Source organism: Antedon mediterranea, chromosome 10 (assembly GCF_964355755.1).
Source record: "Antedon mediterranea chromosome 10, ecAntMedi1.1, whole genome shotgun sequence".
Classification (NCBI taxonomy): domain Eukaryota; kingdom Metazoa; phylum Echinodermata; class Crinoidea; order Comatulida; family Antedonidae; genus Antedon; species Antedon mediterranea.
The window spans coordinates 14554474-14574785 of NC_092679.1; the positions used below are offsets into that span (position 1 = coordinate 14554474).

General features: G+C 33.1%; 1 protein-coding gene across 10 annotated transcripts in view; it reads right to left on the minus strand.

Annotated features, from left to right (window-relative positions):
- LOC140060721 (MAP/microtubule affinity-regulating kinase 3-like) overlaps positions 1–20312 on the minus strand; it is a 73316-nt gene that overhangs the window by 33788 nt on the left and 19216 nt on the right. For all 10 annotated transcript variants that reach the window (XM_072107052.1, XM_072107051.1, XM_072107045.1 and 7 more), the window contains exons 5-7: positions 18825–18873; positions 17612–17748; positions 6043–6099 (exon numbers count right to left, since the gene is read on the minus strand). In XM_072107052.1, the coding sequence (XP_071963153.1) occupies positions 6043–6099; positions 17612–17748; positions 18825–18873 (243 nt within the window). The remainder of the gene's footprint in view (positions 1–6042; positions 6100–17611; positions 17749–18824; positions 18874–20312) is intronic.

A 20312-nucleotide genomic window follows, 5' to 3' on the forward strand; every position in this document is an offset into this window, starting at 1 on the left:
AATTTTGCGCATTTTGAAATTTTAAATGCGCGTGCGCGCGTAACTTCTTGTGAAACATGCCATTTTTAATCCGTAGAAAGTTTGCCCCTGATATGACTTAAATTTTGTCAAAGTGTCAATACTAAATGACTTTTAGTTTTTAATCTATGATCAATCATTGAAATTCATAAAATTGCGCGTAAGTTACGTTGCGCAACTATGACGTCATTCAAAAATAGGAGGTGCACAACTTCACGTAAATACCCATATGTTGTCAAAGTTATGAAATGTTATGTTTACACATTTTAGAGAAACGCGATCCACAAAAAAGAAGGATGGAAAGAAGAACTAGACATGAAACTCGTCACTTTGACGAGTTAGTTATCCGCTCGACAAACGCCACGTGCACGTCATACGTTAGAATATTGCACACAGAAAAATATTAAGGCATTATGACCTGAACTGAAGAATATGATTATGTTGTTATTTCTGAATTCTGTTATTTTGTGTCATATAGTATACACAGTACAATCTGTATACATATCACAAACAGTGTAAAATAGGTGAAATTACGGGACCGGTATTTTATTGTAATTTTTAACATCTTGACGGTTTCAAAATGAAATGCAAAAGTAGAAATTTCAGAATGAAATTATCTCAGCAACAACATATTAACGTGTAGAAGAAATTTGAATACGTGAAATATTGATGCGCGCTCTTTTAAATGTAATGAAATATAACGCAAAAGATGAAAATACGACTTTTTTTATTTAACTGGCCATATGATGATGTCGCAACATTCAATTGGCACAATTTTCACATGATTTTGTATCTACAATACAATAGCTTCCTGAAAACGTTTTAATCGTGATTATCACATTTTATTCTTACGAGCTATAACAGATTAAAATTTACTGTAAAGATGAAATTAATGACCAACGTAATTTAAATTTTTAGGCATGATGACGTTAAAAAAATTAAAAAAATTTTAATTCATGCAAAAGATAGTTGATTGACCTAGAATATATTAAAATCGGGGTGAAAATGGACAACGAATAAGTGGAGATGCGCTCTATTAAATGTGATGAGCTATGACGAAAGAGACAAAAATCCTATATTTTATATTCGCGTGGCCATACGATGACGTCACAATGTCCGGTTAGCCATATTGATTAATGATCCGATATCTACAGCTCATCACCTTCCAGAATATGTAAGTAAAAAAAAGTTCTCCACGTAGTTTAGAATCTATGATTGTTTAAAAAAAGGCATAATTTTGACGAATTTTTGAATATTTTCTTTAAAAACACGCACAAATTGTATAATTCGACGTGCTCGTATGACGTAATTTTTAGTCTAAATTGTTTTAAAATTTAATAAAATTACTATAAAAGGCTGGAAAGACATAATTCACGCAAAAAAAGATGTTTTTAGCGCTACGTGCGGACCACGCGCGTAAAATTGTTTGCGCGCGTGGGAATTTTTGACATGCTCAAAATGTCATGATCAGCGTAGAAAGTTGATTAGAAATTAATTTTGCGCATTTTAAATTTTAAATGCGCGTGCGCGCGTAACTTCGTTTAAAAAATGCCATTTTTAGTGCACAAAAAGTTAGCGCAAGATATAAATTAAACTTTTGCTAAGTTTCAACTTACATAGTTATATGGTTTTCAATCTATGTTGAATACGGGAAATTCATAAAATTACGCGTAAGTCACGTTACGCATTTCTGACGTCATTCACAATAGTAGGTGCACAACTTCACATGAATGCCCATATGTTGACAAAGTTATGAAATGTTATGTTTACACATTTTTTATATAAGTGAGACACAAAAATAGAGGAGAAATGCGCGTGCGCGCGTAATGTCTTGTAAAACATGGCATTTTTAATCCACAAAAAGTTTGCCCTTGATATGACTTAAATTTTCAGAAAGTGTCAAAATAAAATTATGCTTGGTTTTTAGCCTATGATCAATCATAAAAAATCATAAAATCGCACGTAAGTCACGTTGCGCAACTCTGACGTCATTCAAAATAGGAGGTGCACAACTTCACGTAAATGCCCATATGTTGACAAAGTTATGAAATGTTATGTTTACAAGTTTTTGAGATACGCGAGACACAAAAATGGAGGAGAAAGAAAGAAGAATAATATAAAGAAAAAAAAAAAGATCCAGGACGATTACAAGGAGTTATCCGCTACTAAGCGGATAACTAATAATACAGAAAAAAACTGTTGATCTCATACAATAACAAGGAGTTATCCGCTTGGTATACCAAGCGGATAACTAATAAATATTAAATTATATTTAGAAATGTACTATTACAGACCACAAGCTTTTTACCAGCCAAAAGCTTAATTAAAAGAATTGTTTTTTTCGCATTCATACGCTATCACATTCATATGCTCAACACGCCGTAATGCAGGTGTAATGGCGACTGCGTAGTGGGCGTGGCTTTAAACTGGAGTATATTGCTGCAGTCATATTGAGTGGTTTCTTTCCAATTACATAGTAATTACATAGTAAATAACTTTTTGAGCTGTGATTGTGTTGAGAAAACTTACCAAACAAAATACACTATAGTATTAGTCCTCAAGCTTTTTACCGAACTAAAATCCGTCCAAACAATCATCACTAGCCTATTCTGTCAATTGAAAGTTAACTTGACACAAGATAACCAGAATTTTTGTAAGGGGAGGGTCGAGGAAGTTCATCCCACAAAAGGGGGTAAACCGTCATGAGCTAGTATTGGCAAAGGCAAGGTATAGGTAACCCATCTGCCAATTACATAATTATGTGTTGTGACATTTGTACTTATCTGTTTTTGTACATGACAGTAATTATATTGTGTTCTAGTCTCAGAGCAACACAAGTTTTTATATATTTTATGCAAATACTTAAATAACTCTGGTTAAGTGTTAATATCTAAATTTAAAATGAATTTTGTCCTTCCACACGCAACAGTCATCCTTATCTATCAAGTAATTAAAATGATCAGTAGGTTTAACATTTATCAGACAAGGTAAATATACTTATTGATATCGTTGCCGATCAAAACCAAATAGTAGGTAGGTATACAGTAGTATAGGGGTACAAATTCCACTACAGTAATGTATTGTTAATATGTTGTACAAACATCTTCAGATACAATCTCATCCAAACTTACTATTTCAAGCAAATTCAACCTAACCGTCTCCACCCAAAGCAGTCCATAAAAAAACTCCCCAAAATTGTCTAATGGAAGAAAGGGAATTTGTAAAACTAATATATAGTTAGATAATTATAATTTGGTTACTAAACCTGCAATTAGTATACTACCAAGGTGCTTCCTAGAACAATGTTAGAAAAGCATAGCACGACTTCTTTGAGGACACTTATTTGCAAATAGTACCCTGGCAAAGTGATACTAAAATAATAAGCATATTTTTCGTTTTGGTAGACTAAAAATCAGGGAAAGAGGTCTAAAAAGTGGTGGGTATTTTAAGATGTTTTCAGTTTAGGGGAATACAGATCAAAAAGTTAAATTCAGCTTCCCTATAATTTTTAATAAATGTATTACTTTATAAATGTTAAACCAGAACATTCCTTGTGTAAATGTAAAAACATGCACACCTGGATCTCGGCTAGTTTGGAGGCTGTACTCAAAGCCTGGTAAGAGCAGTAAGGCATACAGAAGTTAGTATCATCAGCCCAAAAAAACGTTTGTTTGGGGAGAATCTGCCCTGAGGTTGGTAGTATTTGAAGGTGGGTGCACCAGCCTGCCCGCTACAATGATATTTTTCAGTATTTGTATTGAGTAATTGGTACAATTATGTCAGAGCTTGGAAAAACATCTGGCTAAAAGAAATGGATAGTTATCCTTTGACTTTTTAGAACATAAAACGACGCGTCATTGGTCTAAACCTGAAATAAGAAAATTGAAGGCCTCTAAGGTCAGACATCTTTATTCTGTTGCCAACAGCATGATAGGTATGGTAAAATATTCCTGAGGGGCTTCAGTCAAAGTTTCACCAACTAACGCAAAACCATGGCCGGAATCTCTGAAAACCAGAAATCAGACTTTTCTCGGGGTTCAAAATTCATTTTTACTATTAATAACACATTCCGAATACTAGATTTTTCAGACATTTTAGGCCAGTCTAAAGGTGCCTGATATTGGGAAAGTTTACTATAATGGTTAATTAACACTAATTAATGCAAGCTTGTTCATTAAGCATTTATGTTTGAATACTCCGTTATAACTAATTACTCGCCAGAAAAAAAAAACAATAATCAAAGTCCTCAATCATCAATTAGCTTTTAAAACATTCAGAGTGTTATTCATGCTAACATACAGTTGCTTTGACTTCATATAATTATTATTATCAAAAATTTCATAGAGTATAAATAAAGCACATGTCCATTCGCTTTTGTTGATGAAATAGATGATCATGATCAGTGTCGTCATGCTTTGGTCTTTCAACTAGAAATGTGTATATATTTTTATTGACCCTATGAGGACCATCAAGTTGAAATGGGAATTATTTGAAAATGTTTTAAGGAGGTGTAAAGGTGGATCGTATTTTCAAGCAACATCACCGTGTTGACATAATCAACCAAGAGAACTAGCTTAGGGGTTGTATCAAATTTATTATTACACTTAAGCGTGCTTCCCACTAGTAGGACACACCACGACGTATCAACGCAAACTGCTGTGTTGCATAATCAAAAGTGGGAACCGACAACGCTACAGGAAATCAAATAAGTTTGATTTCATGCAACAACCAAAAATAACAATGGAAAACATAGTACAATTCGTAGTCAAGTTCGCAGATTGAACCAGGTCAAAGTCTACGGCAACTAACATTGACACGCAGCTAGGCAGTTTCTCACAGGTGGGGAAAAACACAATTATTGGAAGGGCATTTTCTTATGTTGTGCTACGTGCTTTACTGCAGTAACATTTTGTTACTGCAATAATGTATGATTTCAGTTTGTTTTAATCTCAAAGAATATGAGTCAGTCACTGCAATAAACAGTATTGTACTGTAGGTGTGGTAACCGATAAAAAGTAAAGAAATAAAATGTAGTTACTGCAGTCTATGCTCACTCTACCCATTCACGTTTTCGTTTTGCGAAAATAATTTGTCCTTAAAAACTCAAACTTTGTCCGCTTGGCTTCAAATGTTAAAGTTTTATGTAAACCACAACGACTTCGCCGCCGCTGCCAGCCTATAATACGTGACAGCGATGTAGCGTTACTTGCTATCAATGACGTTTTTTTCGCGTCACTCGAACAAATTAAAACAAGTTTCCCGTTAGGAGGCTTATTAATTGTACAGGCGAGTAGTTGTAAATCGCGTTATCTGTAAATGTACACCCGACCAACTAAGGAGAATTTATTTTATGAATAGACATGCGCAACAATTGTAATTACGAACAAACAAGCAAACTGCGCATGTGTATAGATGAAAATATCGCGCAATAACAAACATGCTGCATGGACATTCCGTCGACGTCGTGTAGTTCGTTTGTGGTGTGTTACGATGTTTTCGCAAGTGAATAAGAAGCATATAAAACACAAACAAAAACTATTTATTATTTTATATTGTTTGTGATGAAAAACTTTATCCAGGCAGGCTGCATTGCCGATAATTGATAGAGGCCTGACGCCGATCATACATGACTTGGCTGTGGCATAGATAGTCAACCATTGAATAGGCCTCCTATAGGGAATATGGCCGTGGCGACTGGTATCACGTCAGGCCGGTTAGGCTGCAGTAGATAGGCCTAACATATTTTAATGCGGTCATGTTTTATTTGTATTTTAATCACAAATTTTGAATGAATAAAGATAAAAACAATACAAGACAACAATTATATATTTATTTGATGTATCTACCAACAAATTTAGCCATTTTCATGGTTTTTAAAATTTGCTAAAGAATTTTCACTTTTGCGGAAAAAAATCGGCGACCTTTCGCAAATTTTGCGAAAGAAAATTTGAACTTAGCGTGAGCGTAGGCAGTAACTGCAGTAGAACCATTTTTCAACATGAAGAATGCCATTTAAAAACTCACCTTCAAATCCCGATGTACAACACGTTTTTGATGACAGTACTGCACAGCTGATACAATCTATAAAACAAAATTTTGTTTAAAAGTTTAATATTAATACATCATAAAATATGCGATTCACAAAGTATGTCTTATACCCGAACCCAATTGTAATATATAAATCCTAAGGAAAATTACAGAAAAAATGACAACGCTGTGGGTATCAGTGGCTGGATCTCAATTGAAGATACCAGCAAAATAAGCAAATATCTATAAATCAAAACGATTAAGAAAAACAGCTTGAAAGTAAGATCAAAGCTTTCGGAAAACACCATTCCTTTGCCTGGGCTATTTTGTGGATATCCCAGGATAACCTTACGCTTTACATGCTATTCTGTCATGGTAATAAAATAATTTAATAAAAATGGCGTGTTAAAATCTAATACATTATAAATATACATTAAAAAATGGATTAAAAGGAAAATTCTTTATTGCGATCTAGCAATACCCCTTGCAATAATGCTGTTTTTTAAAGTATAAGAGACCATATGATTAACGTGTTCATTTTAAGAAAATGAAAGTGCAATCATATGATTTCAATATTTTCATAATCTCCTATATCTATGGACGCACGTGCTGGATGGAGGTAAAGTGACGTCCACTCCATAAAGCATTTTTTTACCTTCAACTAAGCCTACTATGGGTTTGTGGCAGGGCCATGGCTACTGTTTTCATGGAGGGCCTAACACAGTTTTAATGGCTAAAATACATGCAATTACATTTTTACATTAATTATAAATATTAACTATACACTTTTCCATATGATTTTCAGATATATATCGATAGACATAGATATTTTGTGTATTTTAAAATTATTGAATAAAATATATATTATAATTTATGTTTAAAATAAATGAATTGAATCCAGACGAAAAACATCTTTGGTGATCAAGTTCTCCGTGTTGAAATAAAGAATTTATTATTATCTTTTAAAAAACACAAATTTTATATTGAAAACAATAGCATATTGTTTATGTTTAAAAAAAAGATGAAATCAAAAACAGACAGTCACTGTTTTTTAAATTAAACATTTCAAAAGATTAGCATATGAATAGAACTGATGCTGAAGTCATTGACTAAACAGAATTGTAACAAGGGATAAATTATATTCATATCAAATGACATTTTTTAACTAATTATAATATAAGCGTAGGATATTTATGTTGCAATAAATTGTACTTTTATGTACAGCCTTGACTGATGTTGTTATAATATTATGCTGCAAAATCTTGTAAAGTGTATATGCTAATTATGTACGACCTCCGTTAATCAAAACTTACATTGTGAAATAGAAAGATCAATTAATTACATTAATCTTATGAACTTTAACATAATGTATGATATAATATTAATAATTAACATAATATAATATCAACAATTAAATACGATATTTAAATTATTATTCAATCTATAACACTCATTTGGGACACGCCTTAGGGGTGAACAATGTTTGTTTTTGCCAACCCATATTCATATTGATTTTTGAAAAAATTTATCTTAATTTTAATATTATTATGTTTTTTTCTGAGATGATATTTGTGTGTGTTTGTTTGTTAGCAGGACAAATTTAAACTACCGAAGACTCTATTCAGTGGGAAAGCCACTTCGCGTTTTGACCGTTAAATCGTGTAAAATCGACTTACTTCCGCATTAACGGTTTTGAAGCGCCACCTATCGTTGATAACTGAAACCACGATTTTCCGTCGCCTAGCAAATAAGTGCTGTTTTATTTTAAGCTCTCATGAATATTTAAGAACCGCCCAACATTACCTATTATGGTAAAAGCATTTCCTAATAAGTATAATTGAATAACCAATCGGTTTCCTTCAAAGAAACCGAAGCTAATACAATACATTCGGCGACTGAAGTCGGGACTCGTGAAATTTATAAATGTGGTACGATTTGACTACTATTTTGTTGTCCATTTTCTGAATAGTCGGAGGTGCATCCCAACAAATTAAAAAAATTATAATCAATTGTTTTATCAAGAATAATATTACCGTATATTTCGGTGTATAAGTCGCACCTGTGTATAAGACGCACCCCCAACTGAGAGTAAAATATCGGTATTTTTTATATCGTCGATGTATAAGACGCACCTTATATTTCATCAAAACAATGTTTTTTTAAATTGTAATCAATATTATTGTAATAATATATTTTGTTATATCTACAACGGCGTCCTTTATTTAGGTTTTTTCTTACCTAGGCTCGACCGCGCCCAGCCTCAACAAGTTCTTTCTAACTTGTTATTCATGAGTTTCGCCGCAACATCGAGTGCATGACCGTGTGTGTAACACGCACGTGTGTGGGCTAGCCTCGCTCGATCATTTCGAGAGGGCGCACGTTTTCATGGACAATCGTATTCGATTAGTATCTATGTATCTATGCGTGTGTACGCTAGGTCCATGCTATAATCACCTGGAGAATATACTAGTAGAATACCGTACACCATGTGCCACCAAAAGAAGGGCTTGCGCTTGGGGTACGGCGATCGTGCGTATAACTACTGTATAAATAAATACTATTCCAATCGTACGACGTAAACGTTTACAAATGAAATTTTATTGGAGCGCCATAATGAACAAATCTTTTCATCATATTTAGTATAACATCATGCTAAAATGACTTGAAAACTAGGCCTAGGCAGAAGCAGGTTGCCGTTACGTTAGTTAGTTACTGTAGCTAGGCCTAGCCTACTCAGGCCTAGCAAACGAGGTGACTATAGCCTAGGCGCCTATGTACAATCTGTGTGGTGAGGCATTTATGTTCGGTGTATAAGACGCACCCTTAATTTAGAGGTCAAATTTGCGTGTCAAAAGTGCGACTTATACACCGAAATATACGGTAGTTTAATCGAGTATGATATATTTCTATCCTGTTCAAAATTTGTTGGTGTATTCTCAGGCCTCGAAAGGTAGGTACATTTTCAAGCTGTGAGCGTGGTTTCGGCAACGCGAGACACGTGTGTCAGTATAGGCGATAGCGAGACGTGTGTTGTACTGTGTTGATGCTGATCCGATAGTCGTTAAGTTGTACTGATTACGAGTATCATTGGTCCTGGCCGGCCTAGCCTGGTGATCTGATCCCCCCCAAAAAATACTTTTTTTCAATCAGTATTAATATTATTATTTTATTTTTCATTTATTATTTGATTTATTAGGCTCAATAGATGCCTAGCTGGGCTACTAGTAGGCCTAGATTATTATAAATAATAATAGCAAATACAGTACTGTAATATTAATTAATAAAATACAGCTTCCATTTGACATTAAAATTTTTTTTAAATAATATTTATTATTTTTTCTGACACTTTCAGGAATCGTTGATGATGCAGAGTTCTTTCTCTTTGTGACTTCAAACTGAGAGTGAAGTGGATAAAAAGATGACACCGGTACCTACCGACATTGTCATACCCAAACTATAATTTAATTATTTAAAACAAAATGTTGAATTACAAATATGTTGCAGAGGATTTAGATGAATTACAATACAAATATTTATGTTGAATGCAAACCTACTACACTATACTCTGTAAATTATGTTATTGTCATGTGGTAGACCTTAAAAATTGAATATTTATTGTATGTTAGGCCTATTTTATATTTTATTAATACTGTATTAGTTTAATATTACTAGTATTAATTTATATTATAGAGTACTAGTTTGTACATGTTTTTACCCAAAAAAAATGAATAAATAATTTGTTATTCAATCTAATTGCTTGTTTGTTCATCAATAACAAAACAATTGTAAACAAGTATATAACAGTTCTTGTTAGCCGGTTATTTCAGGTCATATTATTAATATTAGCTAGGCCCGACGCGCCCGATCACAACGTCACTAAGTGACTTTCCGCCCCTGGAACAATCGCTCGCTAATAGGGCTAGGCCTCGGACTCGTATAAAAGCTATTATAATAGTTATGATAAATATTCCTCAACTAAAATGTATACTGTGATAAATAAACAAGTAATAATATACGTTGTATTGGAATGTATTTATTTATATGAATTCTTATACGCGGACAATTATAAACATCGCGTATATCGTTTGCTATAAATAAATTTATAAACACGATGACGATGTGTTTACAAAATGGCGGTTTCGCTAGTTTTCGATGGAACAAATAGTGGTACCTTTAGTTTGAATAGTCGGAGCTGCATCCCAACCACCGAATCTTGTATCTTAATATCGTATTCTGTAGATTATTAATTTTTCTAACAGGGATTTTAAATTCAGGACTGTTCAATTTTTCTAAATATTTTATTTTAACGATTTTCTAGGGTACAATTTTGGAAAAAAGACATTGGTTGATTTTGCCGTTAAATTACAGATTATCGTTTTGTTCAAATACATTTAATTTTACATGACAATATATTAACCATTTATGAATTTATTTCACTAACAATATTTTTCCGATAATCAGCTAAATTTACAAATATTGTGTTTTTCCAACACCCTAAAATTTAGCAATTTTGAACTAAATTAGAAAAGTAGTGCGCCCTCTCCGAGTCGAAATTTGACACGATTTGTCGACTGGCTGTCCCACTGTATTTAAGCTCTGTCTACACTATCAAACATTATGTGATGTGCCCATATACAGACATGATGTCCATATTTGGGAATATCACTATCATATTTGGGCATATCACTACCATATTTGGGCATATCACTACCATATTTGACACATCAAATTTGTTATTTTCAAACATTTAAAATTACTAAAATCAAATTATTGTTTCGAGTCTTCCATTATTTTTTTTCTAACAGTATTTTGTTGAAAAGCATTGTTGATACTAATAATGTTCATGAATTTGATCTCAACTGTATCAATTACTGAATCTACTTTCAAAATGCACTATTTACATAAATTATTTCTATTCACACAGTCTATGTATCATGTACTTCTCATTAATGACTTTACATAATATCACACAGTTTATAACTATGTCTGTATCATCCAATACTATATTGATCAAATAATCCAATGCTCAAGTAGTATTAAATCTCACCTTCAAATTTAGGCTAAAACTTTGGTAAATGTTATTATAATCCAAATATAATCCCACCTATAATTTTCCCCATTTGTCATACCCACGTCCTGTTGGGACTATACTCGGGTATTAAACGATAGATTTTTTTTATTGTTCAATGAAAACAGGAAGACTGAATTTTTCTGTGATGTAAACTATTATTTCATGAATTGGATTGTTATTTATTGTATTAGGTATCCCAATGAAAGCGCACAGAGGGGTATCACTTTTGAAATATTGACGAAATTCGAAAAAGTAGTATGACTTTGATATTAAATAAATCGTATTCAATCTTAATTAATACTTACAAAATGTATATTGTTTGAAAGTACTTGTTTTAATCTATGTATAAATGTGTTTATAATTAAAATTAATGAATTAGTTGCCGAGAAAATGCGATTTTAAAACGGTTCTAAAATCCCGTCGAGCCGATTTCCGCGCGTTGAAAACCTCATCGGAAAATCCCTATCAGTTTTCAAAACACGATCGCACGATTACCATTGGAGCTAGCGGATTAATTTTTGTTGTATGTTATCAGGCTTTAAATAAGCTTTAATTTGATGCGAAAATCGTCTTCTATAAATAGGTTTTTCGTAACGAAAAGTCAATTTTTGTGACAAAAATCCAATTTTGATTCACCGTTTATGGAAAAATATTATGGATTTTGGTATTAAATTATAGCTAAATCTACATTGAAATCGATAAAACATAGTTTACAAACGTATTGTGCATGGTAATTGTGCGAACTACATTTTAAAATGGTGCATGAGGCGTAAATCCCGTTCAAAATTTTAAAGATCCAACCATTATAATCCGGTGAATATTGTAGTGAGTAAAATATTGTACTCTAAAATACGCGTGTGTTTGTTGTGGCGTTTTCCGTTAAATACATTAATGCACCCTATCAGCGAATGGTACGTTCCATATTTTGAACACGTTGTTTAGTTTTCCACGCGAGATGTGTGACAGCAGCGATGTCGGAGATTGACATGTCCTTTTCCGTCGTAGAATATCTGGTTTTACACATTAATTTAACAACTTAAAATTGATGTAATGTGCGGAAGATTTATTATGCAAGTATACAATGCAAATGCGTTAGGTTAAAATGTACCGAAGAAATTTATTAAGCTAATTTACCAACGTTACATTTGACTCTGTATACGGCGGTGGAAAGTCATTAACTGCGACCGAAATACTTTAACGGGAGCGACTACTGATCGCGAGTAAGCCGTGACTTGGCCTAAACTTTAGCTCCGTATTTCAATTTAATAACGTAATAATACGAAAAGAAAACAATTTTTATAATGTTATATATACTATTCAGGTAAACAATTAATTGTTTTAATTAACATTGATTATTTTAAATGAGTTTATTTTGACCCATATTGTGCGTTTGCCTTAAAAGAGCATATCTTACTTAGCAGCCCGGCTTAGATTTGGTGTCATAATCATACGGGCCTAAAATCTTGTTTTACGTATTCAAAAGTTATATATAATAGTATTTATGATTGAAATTATAAATATAAAGTATAATAAAATATTCTAATAATTATACCGTATTTTCCGGAGTATAGGTCGAGACTTTGTGGGAAAATTTTAATTGCGAAATCGGGGGGTCGACTTATACTCTGACGATGCGATTTTTGAAAAAAATCAGGCCGAAAAAATATGTTCAAACGCCGTCAGCTGTCAAGGCCCAGCAAGGTCAGTGGCCTATCATCAATCACTCACAGAAGTTTTCAATTTAATACCTACATTATAAAAAATAATACAACTCCAACAAGTACTGGTCAATAAAATATTAATATATCACAATGACTCATTTTGATGTTAATATTACGCTTTTAAGATAATTAAGAATAAATAGTTTTCTTTATGCTTCTTATTCACTCTCGCGAAAACATCGTAACACACACCACAGACGTCGGAATGTCCATGCAGCGTGTTTGTTATTGCGCGATATTTTCATCTATACACATGCGCAGTTTGTTTGTTTGTTCGTAATTTCAATTACTTCGCATGTCTATTCATAAAATAAATTCTCCTTAGTCGGGCGCGTGTACATTTACAGATAACACGATTTACAACTACTCGCCTGTACAATTAATAAGCCTCCTATAAACGGAAAACTTGTTTTAATTTATTCGAGTGACGCGAAAAACATCGCTGATGGCAAGTAACGCTACATCGCTGTCATTTTATTTATTATAGGCTGGTGAAGACGGCGGCAAAGTCGTCGTCATTACGTCCGTCCGATATTGATTAGGCCTACACTTTAATAATATAAACAAATAACCACATTTCATACATTTCTAGCCCTCTTTGAACTTTAAAGTAAGTTGTGTTATTAGCCGATTTTGGGGGTCGACTTATATTCAGGTCATACCAAAATCGACGATATTCTAGGCCAAAGTTGGGGGTCGACTTATACTTGGGGTCGACCTATACTTGGGGTCGACCTATACTCCGGAAAATACGGTACTTACTGAAAATTAGTGTAAAAGAAAGGAAACAGTACACACCGTTTTTAACATACTTTTTCATTTTTTTTTTTATAATTTTAAATTTCACCATTAAAGAATTTTTTTTTTTTCATATACACATCTAAAATATATTTATTAATGAAATATACACTACATTCTAACAAGTACAAAAAAAATTAAATGAATTAGTACAGTAGTTCAAAAGTTACAGATCATTGAAAAATTGCAGTTTTTTCATTTTTTAGGGAATTCCAGCAAAAATGGGCGCTAAATGCTTTCCTACCACTTTGCGGACCAATAATTTTAAAAATAGGTTTCGTTGAGGCTCCAAAAAAAATAGAGTTGTACAACTCTGTGATATCTATAGGTTTAACAAAATTCAAAACTTTTAACTAATTATTGTAAAAGTTATATAACCTTTTAAAAATGCTTCCAATTTCAACTGCAAAAAACACCATTTTTAGGCAAAAAATCGTATATTTTTTTACCACTTTAAATAACCATAACTTTAGAACGGGTAATCGGATTTCAATCATTTAAATTGCAAAATGCTAATTACATTAAGTTTTTTATGGTTAACTGAAAGAAAAAATAAAAAAATTAATCTGAATTTTTTCATTGGGATACCTAATTGTATTCAACACATTTTACTAAAGGTATCTGCCCAGATTTTGAAATCTCATGTAGTTTAAAATCACATTAATTTGATGATAGCATCATTATAGTAGTAGTGAGATTCAATTAGAATTTGTAGTAGGATACATAGTTTCACACTGCGTTTTTGGCTAACTATTTTATAATAATGTTGATATGTGGTACTACACAACATATATTTACTGTAGGTCTGAAAAAAAGTTTCTTGACGTTTCAATCTTGTATACTTTGATCGTCCTCAGGAGTGATAATGCTGGAAATATAAGTGAAATTGGGTGGGACTGGACCAGGTGTGAAAGCTAAAACAATAGCAAGGTTCACATTGATAATGTATAGTTATTTAATGTGTACTGTAGCATTTAGTTATGTTACACTTGCAGTACTGTACTACTACTTTTCCTGGGAGGGGCAATAAACTAAACGCTGCTGGGATACATACAATGGCCAGGCCTACCTTTATAATTAATAGACAGTAGGACAGGCCTAGATGCACTCAATGACTCACCAAACTGACTTTGATCTCTCAATGATCATCAATACCAACATAGGCTATTGTTGAATACCAAGGTCAGACCTGTACACACAGGGTAAACACAACGCTTCAATGGTTTTACAGAAAAGAGCAGTTGGTAATACTATAAGAATACAAGAGCTGTGCATTAACATCGTAGGTGGTACTTATGTACAATTTTCATTGAATCAGTGATTTATAAATTTAAATCAGATAGTAAAATAAAAATTTAGTCTAGAACCTGTATTACTCAACAAATTGTTCCTTTAAGAGTGTCCCCTGAATAGAGGTTGGCCAGAGTGTTATTATTATATTGCCACTCGTTCATTTTTTAGATCTAATTTATAAGGTCACAAACAACGTTTAATGTAAAAATAAATACCTACATGGTTCTATTGCGATAACTTTTTTTGTCTTTATTAAACGGAAAAAAAATGTGAATAATAAGTCCGCTATAAATCCCAACATTGCGCGCATATTGCTATTCTTTTAATTCTTTTGTAATTCACAAACTTTTGCGATTGATCGTGAGGGCAAAACAAATGGAAGACTCGTTCAGTGAAAATACCAGGTTTTCCCCAATTTGCAACTAGACAATGTCAGGCTAGATCTATAGCTAGCATACGAAGTTTGAACGTTATTACTATTTCTAGATCAAGACACAACTTTGCGCTGATTACTAGCTGCATATTATATGGGAGTATGTTTCCATAGTTGTTTGATCAAGAATTGACTGGGGTAATAATGTTCAGCGCATTGAGAGCTTGCTTATATGCGTCATATAAGAATGAACTATTATTATTATTATTATTATTATTATTTACCAGCTAGGCCTACAAAACTAAGTCTAGCTTGGCTAGGTCTAAAAACCATCCACGAGAGGACATTCAGCGCAAGCTACAAGGTAGTGTATTGTTGTTTCTCTATGTTAGTAGAGTAGAAGAGGTGTTCTAAAGGCAACATAGATGAAGATTTTAAAAAGCCATGTTTTTGTCGTGTAAAGATGTTTTGCACATGCTCAGTTTACATTGGCCAAAGACCACCCATCTGTGTCCGCACAGGAAAGTTTGCACAGAAAGTTTCAACTGTAGATTGTTAAACCTGTCTACAAAAATAATTAGCTTTGTGTGGAATTTTTAATGTACAGTAGACTGTGCAGAGTCAGTACATTGGAATTTGAAGACAGTAGTTGAACTCACAAGGTACTATGGGGTTCAACTTTAAAACATAAGCTAAAAAGGAACAGTTTTAATCAGTTCAAATTAGAATCTTGATGAAATAGATGTCCATGTTGCCATGCTTTACCAGTAGAAACGTAAGTGGATGTGCTCTACGTTTAATGATTCACATACTCGAACTTAGACCAAAATTTATTTGAATACTTAAACTATCACAACAAAAACATTAAAACTTTAATATACAGTATCTCTGGGTCTGTTTCTGCTGAAAAAATGAAAATAATCGATTTTTTCCAGTCACCGCAAACCACAAAAATAATCGCGTTGCAATTGAAAATTGCTACGACTTTAATCGGTTATTCAGGTAATCGGTTTTTAAAATCACGTCATCATTCTCCCACAGCGCAGTTCAAGTTATGAAAGGCCGATGAGAGTTGGTTTGTTTATACCCTATCGCTGCCTAAAACTCTCACATGTAGGATTAAAAATTACTCTTACGTAAAGCTATATTATTTTTAAAATAAACATCTAGGCCTACTACCGTACCACATACAACAGAATAATGATGTTATATTAATAAGGACACGTCGGCGAAAAAAGTTCGTTTCGCCGTTCGTTGGTTCTACCTTCGGCCTGCTAGGCCTAGGCTATGCTATATATTTCTACCGAAACAAGTCAACAAACAGGCCTAAAAAATGACATGTAAAACATCGTTAGCCTGGACTGGTGGTATGTAACGGGTGTATTGTAACACAGAATCCTGGAGTCTCTCGGTATAATTCTTCCCCACAAAATAATAAAAATCAAATGTTTAACATTTGATTGTTATTCGGTCTACATAGCGATCGTGGTTTTGCTGATCGTCGTCGATATTGCGCAAATAAACAGCATGCTTTGTGACGTGAATAAGTTCGTCATACTGTAGAGGTCAAAGTGAGGTCAATAATCGCTATTTGTGTTGCAGCTCAAAACTGCTCCGCAATAATCGGTTAAAACAAGAAATAATCGATTAAAACACGCAATGGATTAAGTGTTTTTAATCGGTTATTTTTAATCGGTTATTTTATTTTGCGCCGTTTCTGCTGCCCAAAAATAATCGATTAAAAAAATAAACGGTTAATAATCGATTATTTCTGCTCAGCAGAAACAGGCCCTCTGTCTACAGATTGATATTCACAAAGTGAAAGTTTGATCATTTACTGTTAACATTTATTTGACCAAATTTCACAACAAAAATATAAAAAACTAGCTATATACAGTACAGTAGTATTAGTAATGACAATAGGTTAGTCAGTAGAATTGGGCTCATGTGCAGAAATTGGCAACTTAATCAGTCAATGCATTGACCTATTTTTTGGTGATCTTTGTCTGGACCTAGGATTTACAAAATCCAAAAGTAGTTGACATAAATTCCTTAAAAGGCACTGAAAGAAATGTCATATGATAATAACTTAAACTACAGACAGTACTATTCTGGTGGTTTCCAAGCCAAGAGGGGTTCGAAGGTTAGAACAAACCCCCTTTTCCCTCAATCAAACTAGAGCCCAACAACAGACGTGGTGGTAAACTACAGTGGTCTAGCGCATGATGATTTGCTCCCCTTTGTGGAAAAACGAACCCTCCTGGCTATGACTTGGTGTGCATCAACATTTCTCCAGTGTCTGTTACTCACCTGTCTAAATTTTGATCTAGCCTCTTTTTCTTTCATTCTACCATGTGCTACTAGGTAATCAAATACCTCTCCTCCGCTAGCGTACTCCATGATTAGGTATAACTTCTCTTCTGTTTCAATTACTTCAAATAATTTGACTGAAATTCATAAAGAATTATCAATTATATTGATATAATAATATTATTATTTTGTTAAATAAACGTGTTGATTTATTTTAACTACCTACCAAGAAGTAGCTTTGATTTGTAAAAAATACGTTTTCTCCGTTCGGGCAGCTTTTTTTTGGAAAGTATTTTCGGTTGGAGAATTGCTTTTTTTTTTTGCAAAGTGTTCTAGGTTTTCTAATTCACATAGATTGCCTTATCTTCCACCGTTTATATAATAATTAATTAATTTCAAGTATCATCGAGTAGTTTCTCTAGACCTGTTATTAATTTACATATGAATGCATTCATGCATATTGAGAATGTAAATCAACTCAAAAACAACATTCACCTGGCAAAAAAATATTACTAATTTGTTGTTGTGAATTTGAAGGTAAATTGTTCAAGTGTAAATCTCGAGGCTGTATTTCGGATTATAATCTTTCATTACCTTCAAACCGACAGTCTCCCAAGAGGTATAGATTAATAAATTACATCAAATTCACGATAAATATAGTTTAGAAACGCACCAAAAAAAAAATGGTGATAAGAGCAATCGTACATAAAATATTCCTTTATCCATAAAATATGTCCCTTCACACCAGGTGTGTTAAGTTCAAGATATAATGAAATATGCAATTTATTTCATCATGGCTGCCACCTTGAACATGGAATCGGGGAGGGAGGGGTCGTGTTAAGGGGATGAACTTACAGTTTAGGAATACAACTTACTGTAGTATCATTATCTACCTAAACATGAGCGGGGTAAGGGTCCAACAGTAGATCTAATTAAAGCCAGAATATTTTGAAAGACAGTTCTAATGGTGTGGATAACTAGTGGGCAAGGCTAGAGGACTAACCATGTCCAGATAAAACCCTCACTCAATTTAAACTTTGGCGGTACTTGTATTCTAATGGCCTCATTTTAGAAATTTTAAATAAGGGTATTCTGCCAACAGCCAAATTGTCAATAATAGTAAGCAGAGCTATTTCTGATGAAAAGACCTACGTCATGGCGTCGTACATTTAATATTCAATCTACACTTATGCATAAACATAGCAGCTCTTACCTATGTTAGGATGATCTAGTAACTTCATTATTCTGACTTCTCTGTATACCTAAAAAAAATTAATGAAATACTTTACATATTTTTATTGTTTCATGTTCAATCGATGTAAAATGTATGCTCAACGTAACTCTGAACATTAAGCATACCCTCAAAGTCACATGACTCACAACAATGTTTCAGTCTAAATGTTGCACTATAATCAAAATGTTGCATTCACTCTCAATTTATATTCAATCCAAATTTTACATCCACTCTCAATTAACATTTACTCCCAATTATACATTTACTCCTAATTTCACACTGTCAAATGTGAACAAGTTATTTGTTTTTTAATACAATGCTTTGTGACTTCTTTGGTTTGGGATGGAGTTTAAGGAATGACATTAAATCATTCCTACTGTAATCATTAACTAAATTTGTTTAATTACATTCATACTGATGGACTGATTAAGAAAATCGAAGAAGCTACCAAATCATTGTCAGAAATAAAACATTTGGCATATCCATATAGATTGAAGTTTTTGGGGTTTACCTACACTGGAGTACAGACGATTAAGAGCGGATATGATCCAAATCTTCAGAATTATATATGGTCTTGACGCTATAGAATGCAGAAAGTTTTTTACATTTGTTGATTGTCATGGAACTAGAGGTCATGAATACAAGCTATATAAAAACAAGTTTAGGCTTAATTCCAGGAAGTTTTCCTTCAGTTGTAGAGTTGTGGACTCGTGGAATAACTTACCATCTAATGTTGTAAAAGCTCCAAATTTAAATCTGTTCAAGTCACTCCTCAATGATCATTGGAAGTCCCTTGACTGCCAGTTTACTTTTTCACATTTATAAACACTTTGGAACATTATGTGTACACCTGGAGCCCGGAGTCATAAGAAGACAGGAAGGGTCATATAAGCTATATTTAGCTTTCTAACCGACCCATAACATCAAGCAAGTATCAAGCAAGTATACTGTTTGATTTTCATTTACTGTATTTCAATGCAAAAGTTGATTAAGTAGCAGTTAATGAAAAGTGTGTATGAATACCCAATTAATCTAACTAAATAATTGCATAAAACATGTTAAATGTTTGTTTAATGTTGACATGGTCCCTAACTGAATCTAACATTTATACAGAGATGGTCACATCTGAAAGCCATCTGCTTATAATATAATAGTAAAAAAAAAACGTAAACAATTAAAAAGTCGGAAATAAAAACCTTCGCTGAGTAGAAATATAAAATTACACAGAACCACAATAGACCAGTACACAGACAGTTTTTTAATGGTCATATATAAAATTATTATAATCTGTCTGTGCAATATTTCATAATCAATATTTCTACCAAGCTTGTGGTAGTTTGACAGTAAATCATTTTCAATAAATGTACAAAACATAGGACACATCAGAACAAACCAGTCACACAAAGGCTATGTTTACACTTATGGAGCTATGTCATATTACTGTAAAAACTGCAGAGAAAAACCAAC